Raw genomic sequence first — 24,378 nt, 5'->3', positions numbered from 1 at the left:
ACAACCATCCGTAATGAGATCTGATGCCCTCTTCTGGTACGTCTGAAGACAGCTACAGTGTACTTACATATAACAATAAATAAATCTTAAAAAAAAAAAAAAATGAGTGCTTGAAACATTGGGTGTGACACAAACCTATAGTCCCAGATCTTGGGGGGCTAAGATAGGAGGGTCTTAGTGAGGCCAGATTCCATTTAATATATTAATGGCTGGAGAGATGGCTCAGTGGTTAGGAGCACTTGTTCTAGCAGAAGACTTGGGTTTGGTTCCCAGCACCCACACAAGACTTCACGACCACCTGGAAGTCCTGGAAGTCCAGTTGCAGGAGATTGTAAGCCTTCTGACTTCTGTGGGCACAAGGTACGCGCACACACATGCACACGCACACACACACACACACACACACACACACACATACACACACACGACATTCAGGCACATAAAACATATACTTTATTGCCCTTGGATCCCAATCGCATAGATGGAAAAAACCAGTTTGGCAGAAACATTAGCTGGCAAATGGAGTCAACCCCAGTCCCATCGGCTTGCCTCCCCCTTAGGATGGAGTTTCTCAATGGCATCTGCTTTTTCTTTCGAAGGCCTACAGAGGCAGAGAGTCTGGCTAACACTGGACCCACTGTGAGGTGGAAGGAGGGTCTGGCTGAGGTGGGAGAGTGGATGTGAAGACGTGCTGAAAATCTAATCCTAAAGTGGAAGAAAAACAAGTCGGATGGGACTTTCGGTCTGGGGTGCACTAAGAACAAAGGGCAGCTGGGCGTGTCACACGCCTGTCAACCAGCAAACAGAAGGAGGAAGCAGGACTAAGAAGCCAGCCTGAGCTACATAAATGTATAAATCGAGACCCTGCCTCCAAAAGTATAAAAGTTAAATAAGTTGCTTTTTGCTTTTTTTTTTTTTTTTTTTTCTTGAGAGTCGGACAGTAGGGACACCCGAGCCTCCTGCGACCTCGTAGATCCAAACCTCAAGCTATAAAATTTACACTGGACAAGTTACCTGAAGGGTGCGCGTGGCGCGCGACCAAGCCAATAGGAGCGTGGAAGCGCCTTCGCACGAGAATATGGTTGGATAGCAGCGGGAGAGAGGAGGCGGAGGGAAGAGGGGGCGGAGCCTTTCCCTGGCGGAAGGGGGCGCGCGCACCGGGTCCGCAGACGGAGTTGCCATGGATGGGGCCATGGTAGCGGGTGACCTTCTGACACTGGGGTAAAAGATTCGGTGGTGTGGCCTGGGGGTACGGGAAGGGCGCACTCGCCTGGGGACGCGGACGCAGAGGGACTCGCACTGACGCGTGCCCCGCCGCAGGTACGATGCCCTCCCGGAGGGGGCGTCTCGGGGTCCCGCGTGTGCAGACTTCAGGGCGCTGTGCGCGCGGCTGGCGGCCGAGCTGACGGCTCTGGGAGCTCTGGAGCGGCGAGAGGAGGGCACCGCAGTGCTGGGCGCCGGCCACGGTGCGTGAGAAGCTGGGTGGACGGCGGGTAGAGCCGCGGAACCCGCTGCTTCCTGATGGCTTCTTCCTCCCGCAGGCCCGGACACAGAGGAAGAGTTCCTGCGGCAGTTGGCCGGCTGGCTGCGGGCGTTGCACTGCCCGGATCGCGCGCTCTGCGGCGGAGACTGCGCCACCGTGCTGCGGGAGCCCGGCGGCGGCCTGCGTCTGCTGCGTGAGCGAGCTTGGAAGGCCCAGGGTGGTGGCGGTGGGCGGGGCCTCTGAATGGGGCGGGCTCTGACGCTCAGACTGGACTCCCGTGGGTGTGGCCAAAGCTTTGCGGCGAGCTTGAAGGCCGCAGGTAGATAGGCTAGGGTTAATTAAGGCTTGGCTTGAATTCTGACAGAGGCCTCTGAAAACTTTAATGCGTTGAGTTAAACGCCAGTTGGGTGGTTCTGAAGTGGACCCACATCCCCCATTGTCGGTGGGTGAGGCTTACTCTGGGGGAAGGGCCAAGGTTCTGGTTGGGTAGGGATCTACTCCTCTTTTTAGGGTTTCTTTGCTCTGAGCTCCAGGCTGCCCGCCTCTTGCATCTAAGGCTCCAGCGGGATTCTAGCCCTGTGCCATCCTTTGGAGAAGGGACAAAGAAGGCGAATGGCGTTGTTCAGGAACTGACGCTAACTCTTCAAGCCCTGGGGCTCCCCAGACCCCTGCGTGGAACCCTGGCTAGCCAGCTACTTCGGGAGTTTCATGACAAGGTAGAGAGAGTCTCCTCCTGAGGTACCTTACTTGTGGAAAGGAGCCTGTTTTCAAAACCAGCTCTAAAAAGGATGACCCATCGACAGTGGCCATTCGTTCTAATTTGCTTTTTGCTGTGATAAAACACTGACCAAAGCCAGCTTAGGGGAGGAAACCGTTTGTTTCCCTTCACAAGTTACAGCCCACCGTTGAAGGAAACTGAGGCAGGAACCCAAGCCTCAAGCCAGCCATGGAGGACAACCGTTTACTAGCACATGCCTCCCGGCTTGTTCAGCTACCTCTTATACAGCCCAGGCCCAGAGTGGGCTGGGCACGCCTATATCCAATAGCAATTGTCAAGTTGGCAAAAGTCGTTAACACTTCTGAGACCCAGGTTCACAGGGTTGAGGGAAACTAGAGCCCCTGAGAAGGTCCATCCTGTTTGTGTCTCACTGGCTTCTAATGATTCTCCCACCAGATCTCTGAGCTGCTGCCGTCCCTGCCCCCGGAGTCCATGAAGCCCCTCCTTAACTCGCAGCTGGATGCATCCCGATGGGTGAGAACATGTGCAGATGGCTGTGAACAGTATCTACCCAGAGACGGGACCCTGGGCATGACCAAGACCTTTCCTTCCAGGAAGCCCTGGAGTCTCTGTCCCAAAGCCTGACAGAGCAGTACTGCTGCCGCCGCTGCCTCCTCCTGAAGCGCCTTGACCTCACAACATCTGCTTTCCACTGGGGTGACCGGGCAGAGGTGTGGGGACCATAACAAGAATAAGCAGGCCCGCCAGAGGAGCTCGGCTGCAGGGAAGGGGGTCGAGGGCGAAGAATATATACTCTTGGGGATCCTGGGGCCCAGGCCACTTTAGAATCTTAAGATTGCACTTTTCATTTTATGTGTCTTACCTGTATGTGTGTGCACATCATGTGTGTGCAGTATCCACAGAGGCCAGCAGGGGGTGATGGATCCCTTGGAACTGGAGCTATAATGTATACCACCATGTGGGTACAGGGGACTGATCCCAGGTCTCCTATAAGAGCAGTACGTTCCCTTAAGGTCAAGCCATCTCTCCAAACCACACTTCACAATCTTACAGGGTTTAAGACTTCTAGACTCCCAGGGCCTCAAGGGCATTCTAGAAATCCCAGCTCTCAGCTGGGAGTGTCCTCAGAACTATTTACCGTATGTAACAAAATAGACAATAAGGCTATTTTTTTTAAAACTGTTTTTGTGTAGCCATGACAGAAAATACCAGAAACCCAGAGTTTTTTTCAGGAAAAACAAGTTCCTTTTGGCTTATGGTTTTGGAGGCTGAAACATGTAGCCTTGGACAGGTGCTGGCCAATGTCCCATCCCATGTCACCATAACACAATAGGACTTGCAGGAATCCCTCCGATGGTGGTACCCCGTGATTGTCGGCCAGGCTCTAGTTCTCACATGGTCAACCCCTTCTGAGATTTTGTTTCTGCTTCAACTTGCGAGGTAGCTGAGGCTGATCTTGACAGTCCCTCCTGACCCTCCCTCTTCCCTAGTGCTGAGACTCCAGGGTTACTCGCATCCAGCTCTCCACCACAGCACATGCACCTTGGAGAAGCACCCACTCCCTCCAAAGCACACGGAGGCCCTGAGTAGGGATGAGCTCTTGGGCATCTTCTCCGTGTATGCCCTTCTCCTGCTCTAGGCCCACGGAGAGGTCATGAAGGCGGTGCTGTCCCCAATCCGAGGGCTTCTGACTCCAGAATCTGATGTCTCTATCGCACATGTTCTGGCTGCCCGAGCTGACCTTTCCCGCCTGGTCCCAGCTACCAGTGTGGCTGCCCGACGAGGGACCAGTTGTGCAATCAACAAGGTGGGCACACCTGGGGCGGGGAGAGTCTGGGCATCCTTGGCTTTTAGATTGGTCTTTTGGGGGTTTCCCTGGTTCAGTGTTCTCCTTGGTTCCTGGCCTCTGGACTCAACTGAATTCATACTACCTACTCTGCATGTCAGCTAGAAAGATTTTTTTTTCTGAGACAGGGCTTCCCTGTGTAGCTTTTACTGTCCTGGAACTCTGTAGACCAGGGTGGCCTCTTAACTCAGAGATCCTCCTGCCACTGCCTCCTGAGTGCCAAGATTAAAAGTATGTACCACCGTCACACCTTCCTCCCCGCCCCCCCCCTTTGAGATATAGAGTCCTAGGTAGCCCAGGCTAGCCTCCAACTCATTATGTAGCCAAAGGCTGGGTATAAACTCTTCCATTTCCCAAGTGATAGGATGCTGGGGGACACCAGCACCCCCAGCTCTCTTTACCTCCTACTGAAACTCAAGTCTTATCAACTCTTAGGTGCTTATGGGTGATGTGCCAGACCGTGGGGGGCGCCCCAGTGAGCTGGAAGCTCCCATGCCTACTTGGAAGAGCCGACGAGAAGATGGAGGAAGGGGGAAGGCTGGCCAACAGCGCTGGGGCCGCAGAAAGAAGAAGAAGTGAAGGGCCTTTGAGGGACGGTTGCAGATTCTGCCAGGCGCTGATGCTGCTGGCACTCCTTCAGGAGGCACTGAGGGGTTATCCTCGGCAAGCCTGGCCTTCCCTATTCTAGAGGCCCTAAATGCCCTACACCCAGCCGCCACTCAACACTATGAACCGTGTTGTCTGAAAAATAAATTTAGTTCTTTTGATGGCTATAGGATCTTGTTTCTGTTAGGGACCAGGTCAGGGGTGTATGGGTTTGTGGGAAAAGACACATTGAAGCATCGGACTTTATAGGTGCTCCCTGGTACCAACTCAGCCAGGTAGTCTATCTAGGCACAGCTAGATAATAGAGATAAACATCTCTGCCTTTGGGGAGTGGTTCCTGGCAAGGAGGGGCAGACATTTAACAAGATAAATAGTGAATCTCTCGCTTGTTAGAGGACCAAAGTGCCAGAGAGAAATAAAGCAGAAGGGAGAGGGGTTCAGAACATGTCTGTGTGACAAGTCTTGCGGTCAGGAGCCCCACCCCCCCTCCCCGCCCAAGGGGACATCACTGGAGCAAAGTTCTAGAGCAGGTAAGTCATACAGACCTCTGGCAAGGAGCATTGCAGGTAAAGGGAGGGAACCGGCAGTGCAAAGGCCCTGGGGTAGGAGTATTTGGGGCATGTTCTAGGAACCCAGTGGCCAGTGTAGGTGGAAGAGGATGAGGAAAGGTGAGCTGTGGGAAGGGAAGACAGGTGGTGAGGAGCCATCTTGCAGAGCTTTGTAAACCATAGGACTGGGTTTTACCTTGAGCAAGCAAAGGAAGATGTTTTTCACACACTGCCCACACCAGCCCCTTTTCTGGCACTGGTTAGAACCCTGTCCCCTCCACGCTCACAGCCTCCCAAGCCCATGCCAACAGCCCGTGCAGGCCGCTGGCTCAGAGCTCCAGTTTTAGAACAGGCGAGTCTTGCCTCCCACACCTGGGCTTGAAGGTCAGCCTTACTGAGTCTTCCTCCTCGGATGTGGGGAGCTGGGGAGCACACAGCTGGAGCCCAAGTGCATCCAGCACAGAGCTACAGATAAAAGTGAGGGGAAGGAGTGTGACTGGCAGTCAGTGCGGTGCAAAAGAACGGCTTTTTTTTAGGGGAAAAGATGGTGGGTGCTTTGTCAGAGGCAGAGTGGGGGTGGAGGAGGCGTTGGTTAGGGGAGTAAGGGAAAAGCCTCCAGATGCTCTTCAGACGCTGGGCTTCGAGGAAGCTCTGGATGGTAAGACCCGTGCTGGGCAGGGCACCTGGGAGGAGGAGGAATACACAGTGAGGAGTATGTCATTCCTCCACAACCAGGATCAAGGTCTCACTCGGACTGTGGCTAAGTAAATGAACCAGTACTCCCAGATGGGACCTCTGCCTTTAGGAGTGGAAATTGTTCCTATAACATTTACTTGAGCCCCTGACCTTATTTGGCCTTATCTTTTTTTGGGTGGGGGTGCCATGTTTCAAGTGGATGCTGCCTACGCCGACCCTGGAGAGTACGCCAAGGACGTGTGGGTAGCATGGGTAGGCAAGTGCTCTTGGCCTTATTCTTGCTTTCCCCCTTTTTGTTGTTGTTTGTTTGAGACAGGCTCTCACTGTGACAGTCTGACCAGGATCCTCACCATGTAGGCTAGCCTGGAGGTTGTGGCTATTCTCCTTGTCACAGCCTCTTCAGTGGCAGGATTATAGGTTTGAGCCACCATGCCAAGTTTTTTTTTTTTTTCTTCCAGAATCTTTTTTTTCTGTGCTAGTAGTTATCCACCTTTTCCTCCTGAGTATGTTAAAACCGCTATTATTCTCTGTCCACAATAAAAACTAGTCAGTATCCACTGGGCAGGATGGCTCCTGCCTATAATCTCAACACTCTGGAAGCCAAGGCAAGAGGACTGTGAGCCTGAGGCCAGCCTGGGTTACAAAGTGAGTTGGGTAGCTTTTACCAACCGGACATAAACTAGAGTCACTTGGGAAGAGAGAATCTCTCTGCTGAGTAATTGCTACCATTAGATTGACCTGTGGGGATGACCACAAGGCACTCCCTTGATGAATGACAATGTAGGAGAGCCCACCTCTGAACAAGGGCACGTAGTACCAGACGGTGCAAGAAAGGAAGCCATGGAGAGCAAGCAAGCAGCGCTTCTCCATGTTCTCGGCTTTGGTTCCTGCCTGACTTCCTTTAAAAAAAATGGGCAATGACGTGTACATGCAAGTCAAATAAACCCTTTCTCCCCTGAGTTGACTTTGGTCAGTGTTTCATCCAGTAACAGAAAGCATACCAGGATAGACAATGTCTATCCCCTCCCATCCCGGGGACTGAAGGTTTTTATATGACTTCACTTTTCTGTGATTTCCACACCTGTCTGGTTTGCCCAGACAAATGGCCTGTCTCTCCCAGATCCAGCTAGGGACTCCTTACCACCTCTGGCTCCCAGGAAGAGTGTGAGGATTCCGTCTGGGTCCAAGCATGGCGAAGGTGGCAACCAGACTCCGGATCCGGGGAGAGTGTATAGGAGAGACTTTCCTCTGAGCCTGTTGGCGATGTGATGGGTGGAAGAGCTGTGGTTCTGACAGGCAGGAAGGACCCCATGACCTTAGGAGTGAGCCCCATCCTCTGCATCCTTCTCCCGGCACTACTGTGCCCTGGGTCTTACCACAGTTGGCAGGAGGAAGTGATGTGGCTGGCACAGGTGCACCTGGGGGGCCCGGGTCACCCTTAGTCTCTGGCCTCTTCTTACACTCCACTCTCACTTGATCCCTGCAGTGTCTGTGACAACACAGCCCACAGTCTGGGGGGAAGGAGCTGTTAAAATAGCACCTCACTCTTCCAGCCCCCAGGTGGAGAGTCCCTCCCTCTGGAAGGCATCTCACTTACCCCGACAGCGATAGCCTTGCTTGGTGACCCCCCAGAGCTGGGGAAAGGAAGGGGAGTCAGTTAGCTGGACTGAAGGAGGGAGCAAAGGATGGAAGCCAACGGGTTTTGAATTTTCTTAGGAATCCGACAATTAACCAAAATGTTAGGAATGTGGGATTATCTCAAAACAGGGTTGCTATGGCTGTCCTGGAACTCACTCTGTAGACCAGGCTGGCTTCGAACTCAGAAATCCTCCTGCCTCTGCCTCCCAAGTGCTGGGATTAAAGGCATGTGTCATCACCACACCCAGATATGGTAGTGTTTTTTAAAGGACAGGGTCTCCTATAGCTCAGGCTGGCCTCAAGCTCACTCCCTATGTAGCCGAGGATGGATGACCTTGTACTCCTGGATTCTAGTATACCACCATGCCCAAACAATCTACCCAGCTCTGCAGATTATCATGTTTTGGTATTGCTTGGGGGTTTGGAGAGTATTTACAGCTTGGCCATTGTCTCAGTGAAGATCACCTGATAGCATGTAGAGAATATAGGAATTTCAGTGTTTGGTGCTTATATGAATTCGGTGGAATATCTGAGATGGGGACATTTCTGAAGTCCCCACCACCACCAAAACCCTGTCCCAACACTGTCCCAAGTTAGGGTGTGAGGAGCTGAGACAATCCAGGGGAGATGGGACCCAAGGGTGCTAACAGGGCCAGTGCTCACGAAGCCGCTGCAGCTGTGACAGAACGTGGGCTTTCGGAAGGTGACCTCCTGGAAGGCGTGCAGGAAGGCCAGGCCCAGCTTGGAGCAGATGGCACTGGCATGGAGCAGGTACTTGGTCAGCTCCTCTCTGCTGAAGGAGCCACTCCTACGGGGCAAAGGCCGCATCTCAGCATGGCTGGCTGCTCACGGCATGTCCAGGATCCTTGGTTTTGGAAGATTCAGAAGTCAAGGCCTCTTACCCATGGCGGGGAGGTGGGTGAAGCCCATGGCAGGCGAACGGGAAGTTGCCTGACAGCCGCTCAAAGTCCTCCAGAGAGATGGAGCCACGGCCTTCTGGGTCGTAGTTCTTGAACACGGACTTCAGAGGGATTCAGAGAGTAGGGTGAGGACAATGCACCCAGGTGTGGCCCTGTGGGCTCAGCTCCTTTCCCACCTGCCACCCGGCATCCCTCTACGAGGCCGCGGTTGGAAGTGTCCCCTCACCTCCACCAGCTGTTCCACATGCTGACCCAGAGTCACGCTGTCTGGCTTTGGTGTCACACCCTGGGCCCACTCTACCACCACTGGTGCTTTGAAGGGGGACGGTGGCTAGAGGACACAGAGGGACATGGTCAAAGCATAGACTTGAGCAAGGGCTCAGATTTCGAGGTAGGGGCATGTCAGAGGTCAAGGGTCAAGGCTCACCAGACTCTTGGGACAGCGTGGTTCCCGGGCATAAGAAAGCTCGTAGATCTCATCTTCCGTGTAGAAGAGATCCAGGGAGAGCTGGGGGTGGGGGATGGGGTGGGTCAGGGCGGTAAAGTTCCACTTTAGGTCAGTCTCTGCCTAAACCCTCCTCCCATCATCCTCTCAGAGCCTTCTCCAGAGACTTCGGGATCTGTCTGGCCATACGAGTTGCCCTCCATCCTGATCCCTCCACAAGCCAGAGGTGCCTTACTCCTGCTGAGGTTTTCTTTTTAAATATGTGTGTCTCCATGTGCGTGTACCACGCATGGGCAGGTGCCTACAGAGACCAGGGAAGGCACTGGATCCCCTGGAGCTACCCACCTACATGCTGGGAATGGAAATGAGATTCTCAGAGGAGCAGTAAGGGCCCCTAACCACTGAGCCACCTCTCCTCATCCACTCCCCAGCAGGACTTTTGGAGACACATTTACCACATAGCCCAGGCTGGCCTGGAATTCATGATCTTCTCCTTGCCTCCTGAATGTTTAGAATTTAACAATGAGCTACATAGTTTCATTTGCACTGGGCCCTGACAATCAGGCCTGGTCTTGTCTCAGTGTTTGTGAACTCAACTCTTTCAAGCTTACACTACACATCCTTCAGACTCTCCATCTCAGCTTTCCTGACCCACGGAATGAGCACCATAAAGGTATTGCTGGGATGGGGTTATGAAGTCAAAGTGAGCAGGGTTCTTTTGCATGCGTCTACAGATCAAACCCAGGGTCTCAGACATGCTCTGCTACCCCCGGGCATGGCAAACATGCCTGAATCAAAGTGTAGGGTAGAGGAAGGAAGGAGGACTGTCACAAGTTTAGGGCTAGCCTGGTCTATACAGTTCTAGGCCAACAAGGGCTATATTGTAAGACTCTGTGTCAACAAAACAAAAAGCAAGCAAACCAAAAGTGCTCCGCCATGAAATTGTATCCTTATCTCTTGCTTCTGTGTGTATGTGTGTGTGTGCACAGGCGAGCACGTGTGTATGTAGAGGCACATGGAATCACATGCATGGAGCTTCCGAGGTCATTGTTGGTTGTCTTTCTTAAATTTCTCTCTACTTTCTTCTTCTTCTTATTAGTTATTGTTTAGGGAGACAGGATCTCACACGTAGCACTGGCTGGCCTGGAACTCACTATGTAAACCAGGCTGGCCCAGAGCTCACGGTCCTCCAGGGTCAGCCTCCTGAGTGTGGGAAGCGTGTGTAACCCGGTCTGGTGCAGATGGATAGCAACTGTCAGTAGCTTCTTATTACATTTCAGACAGGCCACGCCCTGGGAGTTTGGACTGTTGATCCGAGGAGCTCAGAACACTGGTAGATTTTGTCTTGTTTCTCTTTCTAGAGCTGAGGATGGAATGCCAGGGCCTATCATTTGCTAGGCAAGTGCGCTCCCATGGCACAACACTCCAGCCTGTTACTGCTTCAGGGATACAAATGCCTAAAGCAATCCAGGGGCCTGGGGTGGGTCCTTGAAAAAGTGTGTCTGTCATGTTCCAGAGTCTGCTGTTCTGATGATGTCATAGGACACTACTGACTGGTTCTTCTTAGCCACACTCTGAGGTGTGGTTCTGTTATTATCCTTGTTTTGCAGGCAATAAAACTGAGGGATGTAATTCACTATGTAGTCATACAGCTAGCTAGACTCCTAGACTCCATGTGTTCCATAGCTGGGCTTCCTGCTACACACCTGTAGTCACTGCATTTGGAAGGCTGAAACAAGAGGATTGCTGCCTGGCTCACATGAGCTATAGTGTGAGACCTGATCTTAAGATAAATACTAGGGCTGGAGAGATGGCTCAGAGGTTAAGAGCACTGACTGCTCTTCCAGAGGTCCTGAGTTCAAATCCCAGCAACCACATGGTGGCTCACAACCCTACAGTATGTGTGTATGTATATAATTTATATATATAATAATGATACATTAAAAATGCCCCTTTAGCTGATAAAAAAATACTAAAGGGACGACTCTTGGATTGGAGATATAGCTTACTGGTAGAAAATCAAATCTAAATCTCGCAGGAGGTGTAGATAGTGGTGGAGCCCCTGCCTAGAATCCCCCAGTGAGGAGCTAGGGCATGGCTCAGTGGTAGAGCCCCTCCCCTGTCTCGAACCACCCAGTGAGGAACTGGTGTGGCTCAGTGGTTAAGTGCTCACATATTATAAGTGAGGTCCTAGTTTCAATTTCTAGTACAGCAAAAAAGCAAACAAAAATCTCTCATCCCATAACTATCTGTCCAGGTCCTACAGATTCCCAGTAGCCAAGGACTCTAAATACTGGCCTCCTGGGATCTACAGGGATCTCACACAACATAGGGCCCATAGTTCACCGTCAGCAGGTGCAGCAGGTCCTCATTGGCACTGCAGGGAGGATGCTGTCCCTGGAGCGCCATCAGCTCCTGCAGCCGTAGATAGAGGCTATTCAGCTTGGGTAGGTGCAGGCGGCCATCTGGCAATCTGTCTGGATGAGCCTCATATAGAGATACCAGGTCCTTGAGGTGCACACCCAGTACTGGCAGCCGGAAGCCAGTACAGCCGGCCCAGGTGCGGCGGTAGTGGGCATAGTTGTTGTGGGATGAGAGGAGCTCTGTCAGCTCCAGCAGGGCCTGTGTAGAAAGTGCATGCTGTGGACCAGAATGGCTGTTCTGAGCCTCCTGGAGGGGGTATAGTAGCAGTCTTCATTGTGGGTTCTGAATCCCAGAATATGAACACACAAAGAGGCACTAGTCTAGAATCCCCCAGTGAGGGGCTGGGGGCGGGGCTCAGTGGTAGATTCCCTGCCTAGAATCCCCCAGTGAGGGGCTGGGAGTGTGACTCAGTGGTAGAGCCCCTGCCTAGAATCCCCCAGTGAGGGGCTGGGGGTGTGACTCAGTGATAAGGACCCTGCCTAGACTCCCCCAGTGAGGGGCTGGGGGTGTGACTCAGTGGTAGAGCCCCTGCCTAGACTCCCCCAGTGAGGGGCTGGGGGCATGGCTCAGTGGTGTGACACCATGGTAGGTGGCCCAGGAAGAAAGGCTAGGGATAGTGAGGGGTCTATAGAATTTGGAGGATAGAGGTGCTAGGTTGTTGGTTCCAGAGTCCTTGAGTAGGGACTGATGGCAGTTAAGGAGTGATGAGGGTTCAGGGCATGTGACCATTTTGGACTTTGGGGAGTTAAGGGGTTACCTTTGTGCTGTCAGGGCTCAGATGAACGTGGGAGTCCTTGAGTCTGGAGATGGCGCTATGACACAGACCCCCCGTGACCGCCATCAGTGTGTTGAAATTCTGCAGCTGGTGAAGCCTCTGGAAGGGAGGTAATGGACAGAGGTGGGAGGCACCACAGAACAGCAGCAGGGTGGAGTGCTGAGCTGGGGGTGTCAGTCGTATAGGAGTGTGGCCCAGTGGCAGCAGATGAGTGGGTTAGACTGGCCAGGTGGCAGGCATGTACCTAGCGTTAGACAGATTGGGAGAATAGACAGGCATGTGCCAGCCAGGGATAGAGAATTCCGAAGTGTATCAGGTGTCAGGGTTCTGGGGGGGGGGGTGTCAAACAACTGTCAGAGTCACAGAGGTGAGGGCATGGACTGTGAGTGGGAGCTGGGAACCAGGTAGAACTGACTAGGATGACAGTGACGTGGAAGAAGAAGAGATGAGGAACAAGTGTGAAGTTCACAAGGCGTCAGGGGAACTCTCTCTCCTTCCCTTGAAAGCTGGAAAGGTGGAGGTCACTGTGGAGGGAGGCAGAACCAAGTAGAAGATGCTCACGCCAAGGAGGTCTCTAGCTGATGCCAGACCATCTCTCAGGTCTAAAGAGCCCCAGAAGATAGCGCTCAGTGGTGGATCTCCTGCTAGAATCCCCCAATGAGGGCCTGGGGGCGTGGCTCAGTGGTAGAGCCCCTGCCTAGAATCCCCCAATGAGGGCCTGGGGGCGTGGCTCAGTGGTAGAGCCCCTCCTTAGAACCCTCCAGTGAGGGGCTGGGGGTGTGGCTCAGTGGTAGAGCCCCTGCCTAGAATCCCCCAGTGAGGGGCTGGGGCGTGGCTCAGTGGTAGAGCCCCTGCCTAGAACCTCCCAGTGAGGGGCTGGGGTATGGCTCAGTGGTGAAGAACTTCTTTAGGGTGCAGGAGACCCTGGGTTTAATCCCCAGTATGGACACAAAAAGCCATGCAAGAGGAAGGAAAGTGCTGGAAGGCTTGCAAGGAAGGGCGTGGTCTGCTTCGGAGATATTCAAAGAGGCCTGACCACAGGGCTTCCCTTTTCCCAGAAGAGAGGGGGAGGCTGACTCAACAGGTCAGGGCCAGAGAGACTGGACTAAGTCTCTCTGTATTGAATTATCACTAAGAGAGACACAGTCACTGTCCCTAAGACACAGAGGGGAGGGGTCCTGATGACTGGAGATGCAAAGCGGAGGCCATGGAAAGGATCATTTCTCTGCAGGGGATCGAATCTCTTCCAGCTTGGGAAACTGTTAATCCTAACTACAGAGCCAACTGGTGGGACCAAGTAAGGTCTAACTCCATAATATCAAGGTCACAGGCTCCAGACAGATCTCAGAAAAATGGAGTTTGATCAGGCCAGGGCATGATTTCATAGGTGTGATGGCTGGGAGATGCCCTGCTGAATCAAGAACATGGAGCCAGGAGCTGGAGAGACAGCTCAGTGCTTAAGACCACATATTGCTCTTGCAGAGCACCTGAGTTCTGCTCCCAGCACCCACTTCAGGCCCTCACAACTGCCTCGTCTCCTGTAACTCCAGTGCCATTGACCTCTGAAGTCACACACACACACATACACACACACACACACACATACACACACAATTTCAAATAATTTAAAATATATGTTTTTTCAAGACAGGGTTTCTTTGTGTAGCCCTGGCTGTCCTGGAACTCACTCTGTAGACCAGGAAGGCCTCGAACTCAGAAATCCGCCTGCCCCTGCCTCCCAAGTGCTGGGACTAAAGGCGTGCGCCACCACCGCCCGGTAATGTTTTTTTTAAAAAAAGCCTTGAGCTTTGGTCATTTGCAATATGGAAGGTGAGGTAGCTGTGCCAAGTCTACAGTCCCAGAAGTGAGGAGAAGCCAGCTATCGTAGGGCACGCCTTTAATAATCTCAGGACTAAGTAGGCAGAGGCAGGTGCATCTCTTTGAGTTCAAGGCCAACCTGGTTTACCCAGTGAGTCTCAGGACAACTAGGATTACATAGAGATACCCTCTCTCAAATATAATATAATAAAATAAGATAAATTAAATAAATAAAACAAAGCAAGTAGAAAGACTGGGCGGTCAGAGGCTTACCTGTGCCACACGAATGAATTTGTCCAGGACCTGGGCACGTTGTGCAGGCCCAGGACGACTCAGCACCATGACCTGCACCCAGCGGGACACACTGTTGCTCAGACCCACAGAACCTTCCAGAGCTGGACAACCTCTCACTGAACCCTGCAAAACATAGCCCCGCAGGTCTTGGGGCTGAGGCCAAGATTGGTCAGGGTGTGTCATGTTGCTCCCATTCCATCTTTCTGGCAGACCCAACATCTCATGTCCTGGTATGGTCTGATCTAAGTCTCCCCCAGGCTGCTGGAGGTCCCTGACATCATTGTGTCCTTCTCTAGTCTTGTGCTTATTAATATATGCCTGACTGTGGCAGGTCAGTAAAGGGAATGACGGGAAAGTGAACTTGAAAGTGGCTTCTACTTGTTCTGCTCAATAGTGGGTACACTCAGCACTCACATCTACTACACCATATGAGTACACATGTACACACACATACACAGAGGCATACACACAGGCATGTACACATATGCACACATACATGCACTCATGTGCATACACATACACACATATGCATACACATACACACATTCATGCACACACATGCACACATGCATGTGCATATACACACGCGCATACATATTCACACACCCCAGCCCTATCTGGAAATCTGTCCCCTAAAGGAACTAGGTCCCCACTTTCCTTAAAAACAATGTCTAGATGATAGCAGCTGGTACATTTGAAGCACATGCAGTCGCCTTTAGGGAAGTGAAATATAGTCATTTCAAAGGTTTTCCTCAGATGGTGTTTACTCTGAACCATGCACTGGTCTCAGGTAGGAACTGTTAATATTCTGTTTTAATGTTTACCTTTCCATATGAGGGAACTGAGGCATGGTGAACCGAAATGCTTGGTGACTAAACTAATACCTGATAAGATATTTTGAACTCAATTCTATGATTACTGCAGTAAGTACTTCTGTGACAGAGTCTCATGTGGTCCACGCTGGGTTTGAACTTCACGCTGGGTCCTCCTGCATCGGCTTCCTAAGAGCTGCATTATAGGCCTGTGCACCTCAACATACTGCAGTAAGCACTCGGTGGTGGTGGTTTTGTTATTGTTGTCTTGTTTTTTTGAGACAGGGTTTCTCTATGTAGCCCTGGCTATTCTGGAACTCACTTTGTAAACCAGGCTGGCCTCGAACTCAGAGATCCACCTGCCTCTGCCTCCCAAGTGCTGGGATTAAAGGTGCACACCAACGTAGCCCGGCTGCAATAAACACTTTTAAATGGGCTTTTTCATTCTGTCAAGCACTCTATGAAGTGGGAAGGTCTCTATTTTATGAACGAATAACGGAGAGGTTGGGAAACCAGCTCAAAGTTAGCTAGGTAGAAAGGAGCCAAGGGGGCTGGGGGCATAGCTCCTTGGTACAGTGCTTGCCTAGCACACCTGAAGTCCAGGGCTTGATCTGCTGCACTGCACAAACCGGATGTGTTGGTGCACATCAGTAATGCTAGCACTCGAGATGAATGGAACGGAGTTCAAAGTCATCCTTGGTTACACAGGTGGAAACCACGAGACCTGTCTCCAAACAGCTAGGCAGACAGGAAGTGAGGAATGAGTCGGGTGGGGGGTGGGGCAGGTGGTGGTGGTAAGAAATGGCTGCTGAGATGGCTCAGTGGGAAAAGGGGCCTGCACTGGATTCCTGGACCCGCGTGGTAGAAAGAGAAGATAGATTCCCACAAGTTATCTTCTGTCTACCATGTCTCACAAACACAATAAATAAATGAATATGCATAATAAAAATGTTTAGAAGGAAGAAGATAAAATTAATAATAGAAATATAATTATAAATAAAACATAAGATAATATAATAAATAATAAAATAAATTAGTAATAAAATAAAAGGGAGAAAAATAAGCAAAATTTGAACTCAGGCTTGGCTTTTAGGCAGCCTAACTCATTGTCTCAGACTGTCCTGCCATCAGGTTTGGCCACTTAAGAGTGTTCAGTCTGCAACCAGGATTGGTGCCATACAACTTTAGTCCCAGAGGCAGGCAGATCCCTGAGTTCGAGGCCAGACTGGTCTACAGAGTGAGTTCAAGGCCAATCAGGGCTACACAGAGAAACATTGTCTCAAAAGAATTACAATCTGGTCTGGGAATGTAGCTCAGTGTAAGAGAGCTTGCCTAACACAGGCAAGACCCTGGGTTCAGTTACCAGAGTTAACGTGATAACTGTACTAGTAATAATAGTAAAAATAGTTGCCAGGCGTGGTGGTGCACACCTTTAATCCCAGCACTCAGGAGGCAGAAGCAGGCGGATTTCTGAGTTCAAGGCCAGCCTGGTCTACAGAGTGAGTTCCAGGACAGCCAGGGCTATACAGAGAAACCCTGTCTCGAAAAACAAAACAAACAAAAAAATAGTTAAACTATAGTTCCATATGGATGCCTATGCCAAGAGCACACCCCTGTCCCCATTCTGTTTCCTGCCTATCAGTGGACTGGGAAAGGCATTCTCACTGTGATAGCCTGGAAAGACCGGAACTCCAGGTAAGTGAGGTGTTGTGCCAGCTCCTCTGTCTCCAGGTGATCGAATAGCAATGACACTTTCCGCTTCTTGCCCAGGCCTGGGCTGCTCATGGGAGGTGGGGGACCGGGCCCTCCAGGACTTAGCCTAGAGGCCAAGAAGAACAGGTTATTGGAGTGCCTCAAGAGTCGAGGATTTGAGGGACATGGAGGGTGTGAGCAGGATAGGGTGGGGCAGGGAAAGAGGGTGGGGTTGGCTCACAGGCTGGAGGCATCTCCCAGGCTCCTTTGGGCCATGTTGCCCTCCTGAGCGACAGTGGTCCAAAACCGGCTTATGACTGCTTCCAGCTGGGGTTCCTGGTGCACTGCCTCATGGTGATGGGTCAGCCAGTACCTGGGACGGGTTCAGAGATGGGAGGTAAATTTGGGCTGGCAGTAGGGTGAAGAGGTTAAGAGGGCTTTAAGCCAAGGAATTCTAAACACGGAACTATGGGCATTTACACGGGTGTTGGGGTTCCTGGAGTCAGGATTTAGAGGGGTGACTCAAAGGATAGGGAGATCTGGGGTAAGAATGGGAGGGCTGGTAAAACAGCATCGGGATCTCCTGAGACAAATGGGAAGAAAGATGGTGGTGGTGTCAGGAACGAGGTGGGGAGGAAGATTTGGGGAGTAAAGGTGACGCAGTTTTGGGGGTATGTAGGAAAGTCTATGGGATCCGGCCAGGAATCTCCAAGAATTGTGTGTTCCAAGGAGTGGTGGGGCAGGGGGCAGAAGTGTCTCAGGAACTGTTAGGAATGTTTTTTTTTTTTTTTTTTTAATCTTCTTTAAAATTTTATTTTCATTTTGTATGTATGAATGTTTTGTCCATGTGTATGCATGTGTACCCTGTGCATGCATGGAGGCCAGAAGACGGGTACTGGATCCCTTAGAACTGCAGTTACAGGGGCTGGTGAGATGGCTCAGTGGGTAAGAGCACCCGACTGCTCTTCCGAAGGTCCGGAGTTCAAATCCCAGCAACCACATGGTGGCTCACAACCATCTGTAACAAGATCTGACGCCCTCTTCTGGAGTGTCTGAAGACAGCTACAGTGTACTTACATATAATAAATAAATAAATCTTTAAAAAAAAAAAAAAAAAAAAAAAAAAAAAAAAAAAAAGAACTGCAGTTACAGTCACCGGCCAATATATGGGTGCTAGGAACTGAAATCAGGTCCTCTGAAAGAGCAGCAAATACCCTTCTGAGCCATCTGTCCAGTCCCAGCCAATGGCATCTTAGCATGGGATTTTGGGTAATGTTTTGTTTTGTTTTTTAGTCGAAGCCTACTCTACAGTCCAGGCTAGCTTTGAACTTGAAGAAGAGATCCTTTTGCCAGGATTACAGGCACTCGCTATCACACACATTCTTTACATGGGATTTTAAAAAATGGGGCCAAGTGAGCGTGTGTGGGTTGGGGTAGCGATCAGGCTGGGGTGGGGGTGGGGTCTTAGAGAGGTGTTTCATGTTACTGAGTCTCTTGGATCAAACCTACCTGACCAAGTAACAGATCTGTAGCTGTCTTAGCTCTTGGGCATCTTTGGCAGCCTTCTGATACTTGAGAGTTCTAGTCAAGGCTGTTTACCAGCACTCCCATTCGCCCACTCCCCCTGTTCCCATCTCCCAGGTGTTTTCAGGTCTGCCTCCATCCCTCTAGATGGAGAGCCCGGTTCTGGCAGGATATGAAGTCAGCAGACGGGCAGCGAGCTCTGAGGATGGCAGCACCCAGCTGTGCATCGTGAGCACCATCTTGAGAATGTGGTCCCCTCGGCGCAGGCTGCCAGCCGAGTCTGGAGGAGGAAAGACAGGCTCTCAGCCTGGGCCCTGAACAATAGACCCTGGCTTCGAGAACTGAGTGGGCAGGCTGGCGGGATGGCATACATGTTTGTTCTACCTTTAATGCCCTGCAGGAACTTGGGTAAGCAACATGATTTCCTCATGCCTCCGTTTCCTTAGCTGGGGGGTGCATGGGATGGCATGAATCTGGCTCCCTGCCTTCAATCACAGTTGAGATGCTTAAAGTGCTTTGATCTTTTTAAGATTTAATTTCATTATTTTAAAGTGTGTTGTGTGTGTGTTTGCTCAAACGGGTGCAGGAGCCGTCTCAGGCCAATGTATCAGGTTCCCTGGAGCTGGGGTTACTGGTGGATATGAACCTTCTGAGGTAGGTACTAGAAGCCAAACTCAGGTCCTCTAGAAGAGAGATATGTGATTTAATCACTTAGCTGTCTTTCCAGTCCCTCTCTTATTTTTCTATTATTTATTTATTGGTTTTTCGAGTGTAGCCCTGACTGTCCCGGAACTCACTTTGTAGACGAGGCTGGCCTTGAACTCAGAAATCCGCCTGCCTCTGCCTTCTTAGTGCTGGGATTAAAGTCGTGCGCCACCACGCCCGGCTTCTTTTTTTTTTTTTTTTTGGTTTTTTCGAGACAGGGTTTCTCTGTGTAGCCCTGGCTGTCCTGGCACTCACTTTGTAGACCAGGCTGGCCTCGAACTCAGAAATCCACCTGCCTCTGCCTCCCGAGTGCTGGGATTAAAGGCGTGCGCCACCACGCCCGGCGTCACGCCCAGCTTCTTAATTTATTTTTTAAGACACGAATTACTATGTAGTCCTGCTGACTTGAAACTCGCTATTTAGATCAGCCTGGTCTCAGATTCAGAGAAATGCCTGCCTCTGCCTCCTGAATGCTGGAATTGAAGGCCTGCACCACATCGCCCAGGTAAGTCTGGAACTTTATCCTCCTGCCTCAGCCTTCAAAGGTAAGCCACCTAGCTCTCTCCCATCATTAACACAAGGACGAAAATTCCTCCTACTCAGCCATTTTCTATCCCAACCAGCGAGACTGAGATAGGAGAGGCTGACCCAGCTACTCACCAAAGCAGCGGATACATTCCTCCAATAGCTCATCTTCGCTGCAGCTGCTCTCACTCAGCACTCCCAGATTCATGGACGCCATGACCTTGCTGATTTCCCGGGGGGTGGGGCACGTCTTGTGGCGGCGGGCCTGACGTGACCGACCCCGCCCTCCTGCCTTCCCAGAGCATTCCTGATGAGACTTCCTGCAGGTACACACAGAAAGCCCACCGCGAAGCATCACGGGAGCCCCTTTCTCTAAGTACACTCCACGGACCAAAGTTCTTGCACATCAGATCTCAAGAGATACCCATGAAGGACTCATGGCTGACAAATCCCAAAATATTTTAGATCAGAGATCCAGGGCCAAGGGCGACTGACTCGTTCCTCGTTTTGTTTTTAATTATTGTTTTTACAGTTAGCGTACAAAATGATGGGACACTTTTCACACACAATATATATCATCGTACTAGTATCCATCTACCCCCTCTCTCATCTCGTTGGTTTCTTCTCTCTCCCAAATGTCCTTCTGCCTTCCTGTCACATGTGTATGTATGTACATATGTGTGTATGTATGTACATATGTGTGTATGCACACACTTAAATCTAGGTTTCATATACAAAGGAAAACACATCATATTTTGCCTCTCCCCTGTTATCCTCCGTTATTGCCACAAAAATTTCCTCTTGACAATATAGTCCCAAAGCATCATAATTTTGCAGTAAGTAGACCCCCAGGGTTTATCCTAGGACCCGAGGTCCAACCCCTGACGACTTCCCAAGGTGTCTCACGAGTTGGTCTTCAGGTTTCTTCCAAAGCCAGAATGTTCCCCCCCCAATCCAATTCCATAGAAGTGATACTTCTGTGTCCCAGTAATGGAGATGACCTATGTGGTCAGGCCTCTTGGAATCTACCCCACCACCCCATTCATTCCTGCAAGGCAGAATACCCCTCATCCAAGCTAGTTTTCGAACACCCAAGAGTCTTAGCCTCTAGCCTGCTCCCCACATTTTTTGAGCCAGGAGAGGAAGTAGACCAGAGCCTTCTCACAGGCTCCTGAGAGCTAGGCAGGATCCCTGGGGCCACAGCAGCTTCAAGGAAAGTTTAAAAATAACCTTTCCTGTCATATGCCTCCCTCGGTGCCTGCCCCAGGTGAGGAAAAAGGGGTGGTGGGAAGAAGGGAGGGCCAGAGGAAAGGATTCGAGGCTAGTCTTCAGACTCATCCAGAACTGGGTTCCAGAAATTTCTGATGGCTGTGTGCCTTTTAATAAGTGACCCAATGTCCTTCTGGCCCTTGCTTTCTTCATAGGAAAAGGTAGACTCATCCTTGGATTTCCCCCAGATGTTAGAACATCTGGATCCTCAAAGGGACCCGGCTGATGGGGCAGCTGACCTCCAGATAGGAAAAGAAAGCTGCACGTTGTGATGCTCTCTTGTAATCCTAGCTGCCTGGGAAACGGAGGCAGGGGGATTGCACGTTTAAGGCCAGCTTGGGCTTCAGAGCAAAACTCTCAACACAAAGACAAAAACAAAACACCACCTCAAAAACAAAAACAAACAAAACAAAACAAGACAGAAGGAGTTAGCCTGCCTTTCCGCATGGCATGGGTGTGAAATCACAAACAGGGACATCCTACAATAAAATCTGCCTTGTCTCCTGCAGCAGCATCAAAGGGGCTGTTAAATGTTAAATAAAGTGCACACCTGTTGCACAGCATCGACTAGAACGCAGGCTGAGCACTCTGTAAAAGATCAGGGTCTTGTGTTTTTTGTTTGTTTCTTGTTTTTTTTTTTTTTGTTTGTTTGTTTAGGTGCCCACACCAAGAACCAAAAGATTATCTTCCTGTGCGTTCCACCTAAGCACAGCATCTGAGGCTAGCCCACCCACAGTCTCACAGAATCTAAAACTTTCCGGGTGAGTCCAACGGCCTGTGCTTTTCAAGCCCTCTAAGTGGCTGTGCAATTAAAGACCCTCTGGAGTGGTAGCCAAGGTAACTCTGACAGAAGCGGGAACTGAGAAAGAGTACTGGAGTAACTTACCTAAGGCCACTCGGGCAGAGGATGAGATAGCAAGGATCCTCTCACTATACTGAATCCCTTTGCTCATCAGGTCATGCCAGGGAAGCGAGCTATCCAGGTTGGGGACCCAGCACCATCCCTCCTTAAGGGGTCAGGTGGGCAAGCAATGCCAGGAGACAGAAATCCGTTTGAGATCCTGCTGCCCCCTTACCTGCAGACCGGCAGCCCCCGGGAGTGTCTGGAGCAGCCAGGAGTGGTTTAAGAGTCAGGGAAGCTGCCTAGACCTACGTCATGAACCTCTCTCCTGGGACCCGGTCCTGCAGGAGCCTGGAGTTTCCAGTCCGGGGTGAGGGTGGGGGGCAGTGACCATAATAGGGAACAGAGAAGACCCCGGGGAAGACAGGGGCAGCCAGCTGAGGGAGCTAGGATGGAGAGACATAGGTCAGCTCAAACTCCAGGGAGAGACAGCAGCAGTAACGCAGGCTCAGGTGCTCAGCTCCCTGAAGCATCTCATTCTTGGACTCCACTAGAGCGGGTCTTGGAGGAGTCCCAAGACCCCTCTCCCACTCCCCACAGCCAGCGGCGCCAGGACTTTGGCTCTCCCAGGTCTCCTTGGGAAGGGTCCTCTTACCTTTTGATGTCTTTCCGGTTCATGTTTCTTGGAGGGGATGGGGAGGGTCGGGGGGGTGGGGTGGGGGCTCCTGACAGGAGTGTGATCAGGTTCCTTCCCTAACCAGATTGTCAGGCTCCGGGGAGCTGGAGCGTCCACCGAGTTTAGGAAGGAAAGAGGAACTGCCCCTCCCCACCCACCCCTAGGCCAGGGGGAAGGAAGAGGCTGGGGAGAGACCAAAGGCTCCCCTCCCCCTCACGGGGGATCCCTGCCTGCTGAGGTTTCCGGTGCTGCCTACCCCTCAGCGGGTTCGCTATCTATCGCTCCATCTTCCTTTCTCCCCCGTCTCTGTCACGCACGCACACACGCACACACACACACACACACACACACACACACACACACACACACACACACACACACACAGTTTTAAAAAGTGTGTAAAAACAGGCTCAAAAGAAAAGTCTGCATTTCTCTTTGCTTTTCTATCTCTCCCCTCTTTCCCTCCCTCTCCCCCCCACCCCGCCCCCTTCCTTCTCTCAAGTTAGATTCTCCTGAAGCTCACAGCTCAGGCTGGCCTTACAGCAGCAGCAAACCTCCCGAATGAGAACGAAGCAGGATTCATCCTCCCATATGCTGGGATTACAGGTGTGAACAGCAGGGCTGGTTTGAAGGACACCGTTTATACCTGGAAAACATTTTCACTTTATTACCCTCATTGTAAAATCCTTTATGTAGCACCTACTGTGCACCATATACTTCTCTAAGGTTTGGGGAGTTTTATTTCCTTATTATTTTCTAAAGGCATATTCCCCTTTTGCTGTATTTTATTTTTACTTGGAATCATGTGTATGTGTGGGTCTTTATGTGGGTGTGTTTGGTGCTCTTGGGGAGGCTAGAAACATCAGATCCCCCTGGAGCGGGGGTTCCAGGTAGTCCTGAGTCACACACAGAGCACAGGTACTGGGAACTAAACTCAGGTCTTCTGCAAGAGCAGGGCAGCCTCTTGGTTTTCATCTTGATATTGACTCTGCACTGCACTGCTTTTTGTTGTAGTGGTGTGTGTGTGTGTGTGTGTGTGTGTGTGTGTGTGTGTGTGTGTGTGTTAATTTTTAATGTAGATCAGACTAACCTCATATTCTTCTTGTAGCTGAGTAGCTGAGGATAACCTACCTCCATCACCTGAGTGCTGGAATTGTGCCTGGTTCACACAGTGATGAGGACTGAAGTTAGGGCTTGGTATGTTCCGGGCAAGCATCCTACTAACCAAGCTTCCCCCTCTACTCCCAAGGTTATCTTTTTATAATAAAAAATGTTACGGATAGAGGTAAGCCGTAAGCCATCTTTGTTTGTTTGTTTGTTTGTTTTTCAAGACAGGGTTTCTCTGTATAGCCTTGGCTGTCCTGGAACTCACTTTGTAGACCAGGCTGGCCTCGAACTCAGAAATCCGCCTGCCTCTGTCTCCTGAGTGCTGGGATTAAAGGCGTGTGCCACCATGCCCGGCACCGTAAGCCATCTTCACAGCTCCTTTGTACTGTTTCAAAGCAGAAAAAATGTTGATGTTCAGTTTTTGGAGACAGAGTTTCTGGAACTAGCTTTGTAGGCCAGGGTGGCCTCGAACTCAGAGATCCTTCTGCCTCAGTCTTCTGAGTGCTAGGATTTAAGGTGGGCACCACCATGCCCAGCCAGAATGACTGTTTCAAAGCCCCTTCTCTTTCCATTACTCCTCTTAGACTGCTATGAATGGTACTTTACATTGCTTGGTTTTGTCTCAAACGTTCTCTCTCTCTCTGTATAATTTTGTGCCCATTTTTTTATCTAAGTCTGTCATACTTTACATATTTTTTAATAATGTTTTTTTAAAGATTTATTTATGATTATAAATAAGTACACTGTAGTTGTCTTCAAATGCACCAGAAGAGGGCGTCAGATCTCATTATGGATGGTTATGAGCCACCATGTGGTTGCTGGGATTTGAACTCAGGACCTTCAGAAGAGCAGTCGGTGCTCTTAACCACTGAGCCATCTCACCAGCCCGCTTTACATATCTTTAATTGAAGTACCCAAAAAGAGCACACGTTGGTGTTTCAGTTGACAGATCGTCACTGAATGAGAAAACCCCAGCGGAGCTCACGTCAGGAACA

General features: G+C 50.8%; 2 protein-coding genes across 20 annotated transcripts; one reads left to right on the top strand and one right to left on the bottom strand.

Moving 5' to 3' along the window:
- The first annotated feature begins 246 nt into the window (after nt 1-246).
- Nucleotides 247-4,841, top strand: Fam98c (family with sequence similarity 98, member C). Of its 5 annotated transcripts, NM_001146023.1 has the most exons (8): nt 1,141-1,221; nt 1,321-1,466; nt 1,542-1,676; nt 1,994-2,199; nt 2,658-2,735; nt 2,816-2,932; nt 3,862-4,029; nt 4,504-4,841. In NM_001146023.1, the coding sequence occupies exons 1-8, from the start codon at nt 1,181-1,183 to the stop codon at nt 4,645-4,647; spliced, it is 1,035 nt and encodes a 344-aa protein (NP_001139495.1). In that variant the 5' UTR covers nt 1,141-1,180; the 3' UTR covers nt 4,648-4,841. The 5 variants fall into 5 exon arrangements, with proteins under 5 accessions (XP_017167824.1, XP_006540456.1, XP_017167825.1 ...); XM_017312335.2 differs by lacking the exon at nt 1,321-1,466 and having other exon boundaries at nt 247-1,221; nt 2,040-2,199; XM_006540393.4 differs by lacking the exon at nt 2,816-2,932 and having other exon boundaries at nt 247-1,221.
- On the bottom strand, nt 3,390-22,744 carry Rasgrp4 (RAS guanyl releasing protein 4). 15 transcript variants are annotated; one of them, XM_011250525.2, is made up of 18 exons: nt 22,256-22,364; nt 19,626-19,810; nt 18,435-18,540; nt 18,246-18,308; nt 16,978-17,109; nt 16,710-16,863; nt 14,212-14,385; nt 12,103-12,219; nt 11,268-11,543; nt 8,904-8,984; nt 8,703-8,807; nt 8,459-8,577; nt 8,205-8,364; nt 7,516-7,552; nt 7,295-7,429; nt 7,060-7,172; nt 6,713-6,817; nt 5,730-5,905 (listed from the first exon to the last, which is right to left on the bottom strand). In XM_011250525.2, exons 1-18 carry the CDS (start codon nt 22,276-22,278, stop codon nt 5,849-5,851), a joined length of 2,142 nt encoding a protein of 713 aa, XP_011248827.1. In that variant the 5' UTR covers nt 22,279-22,364; the 3' UTR covers nt 5,730-5,848. The 15 variants fall into 15 exon arrangements, 10 of the variants coding, with proteins under 10 accessions (NP_001167626.1, NP_660131.2, XP_011248827.1 ...); XM_017322163.2 differs by having other exon boundaries at nt 21,836-22,283; NR_045676.1 differs by lacking the exon at nt 6,713-6,817 and having other exon boundaries at nt 3,390-5,905; nt 7,295-7,407; nt 8,220-8,364; nt 22,256-22,418.
- Nucleotides 22,745-24,378: the final 1,634 nt, after the last annotated feature.

This window comes from Mus musculus, chromosome 7, assembly GCF_000001635.26.
Source record: "Mus musculus strain C57BL/6J chromosome 7, GRCm38.p6 C57BL/6J".
NCBI lineage: Eukaryota > Metazoa > Chordata > Mammalia > Rodentia > Muridae > Mus > Mus musculus.
The sequence above is the reverse complement of the archived record's forward strand: the minus strand, read 5'-3'. Positions and strand labels throughout refer to the sequence as shown.

Coding starts and splice junctions, on each gene's coding strand:
- Fam98c (NM_001146023.1), top strand. CDS start 1,181: ATGGATGGGGCCATGGTAGCGGGTGACCTTCTGACACTGGG. Junction 1,222..1,320: donor GGTGACCTTCTGACACTGGG/GTAAAAGATTCG, acceptor GCCCCGCCGCAG/GTACGATGCCCTCCCGGAGG. Junction 2,933..3,861: donor ACTGGGGTGACCGGGCAGAG/GTGTGGGGACCA, acceptor CTCCTGCTCTAG/GCCCACGGAGAGGTCATGAA.
- Rasgrp4 (XM_017322159.2), bottom strand. CDS start 19,845: ATGCTTCGCGGTGGGCTTTCTGTGTGTACCTGCAGGAAGTCTCATCAG. Junction 7,430..7,515: donor GCAAGGCTATCGCTGTCGGG/GTAAGTGAGATG, acceptor CCTTCCCCCCAG/ACTGTGGGCTGTGTTGTCAC. Junction 6,818..7,059: donor CTTCCTGGGAGCCAGAGGTG/GTAAGGAGTCCC, acceptor TTTTTTTTAAAG/GAAGTCAGGCAGGAACCAAA.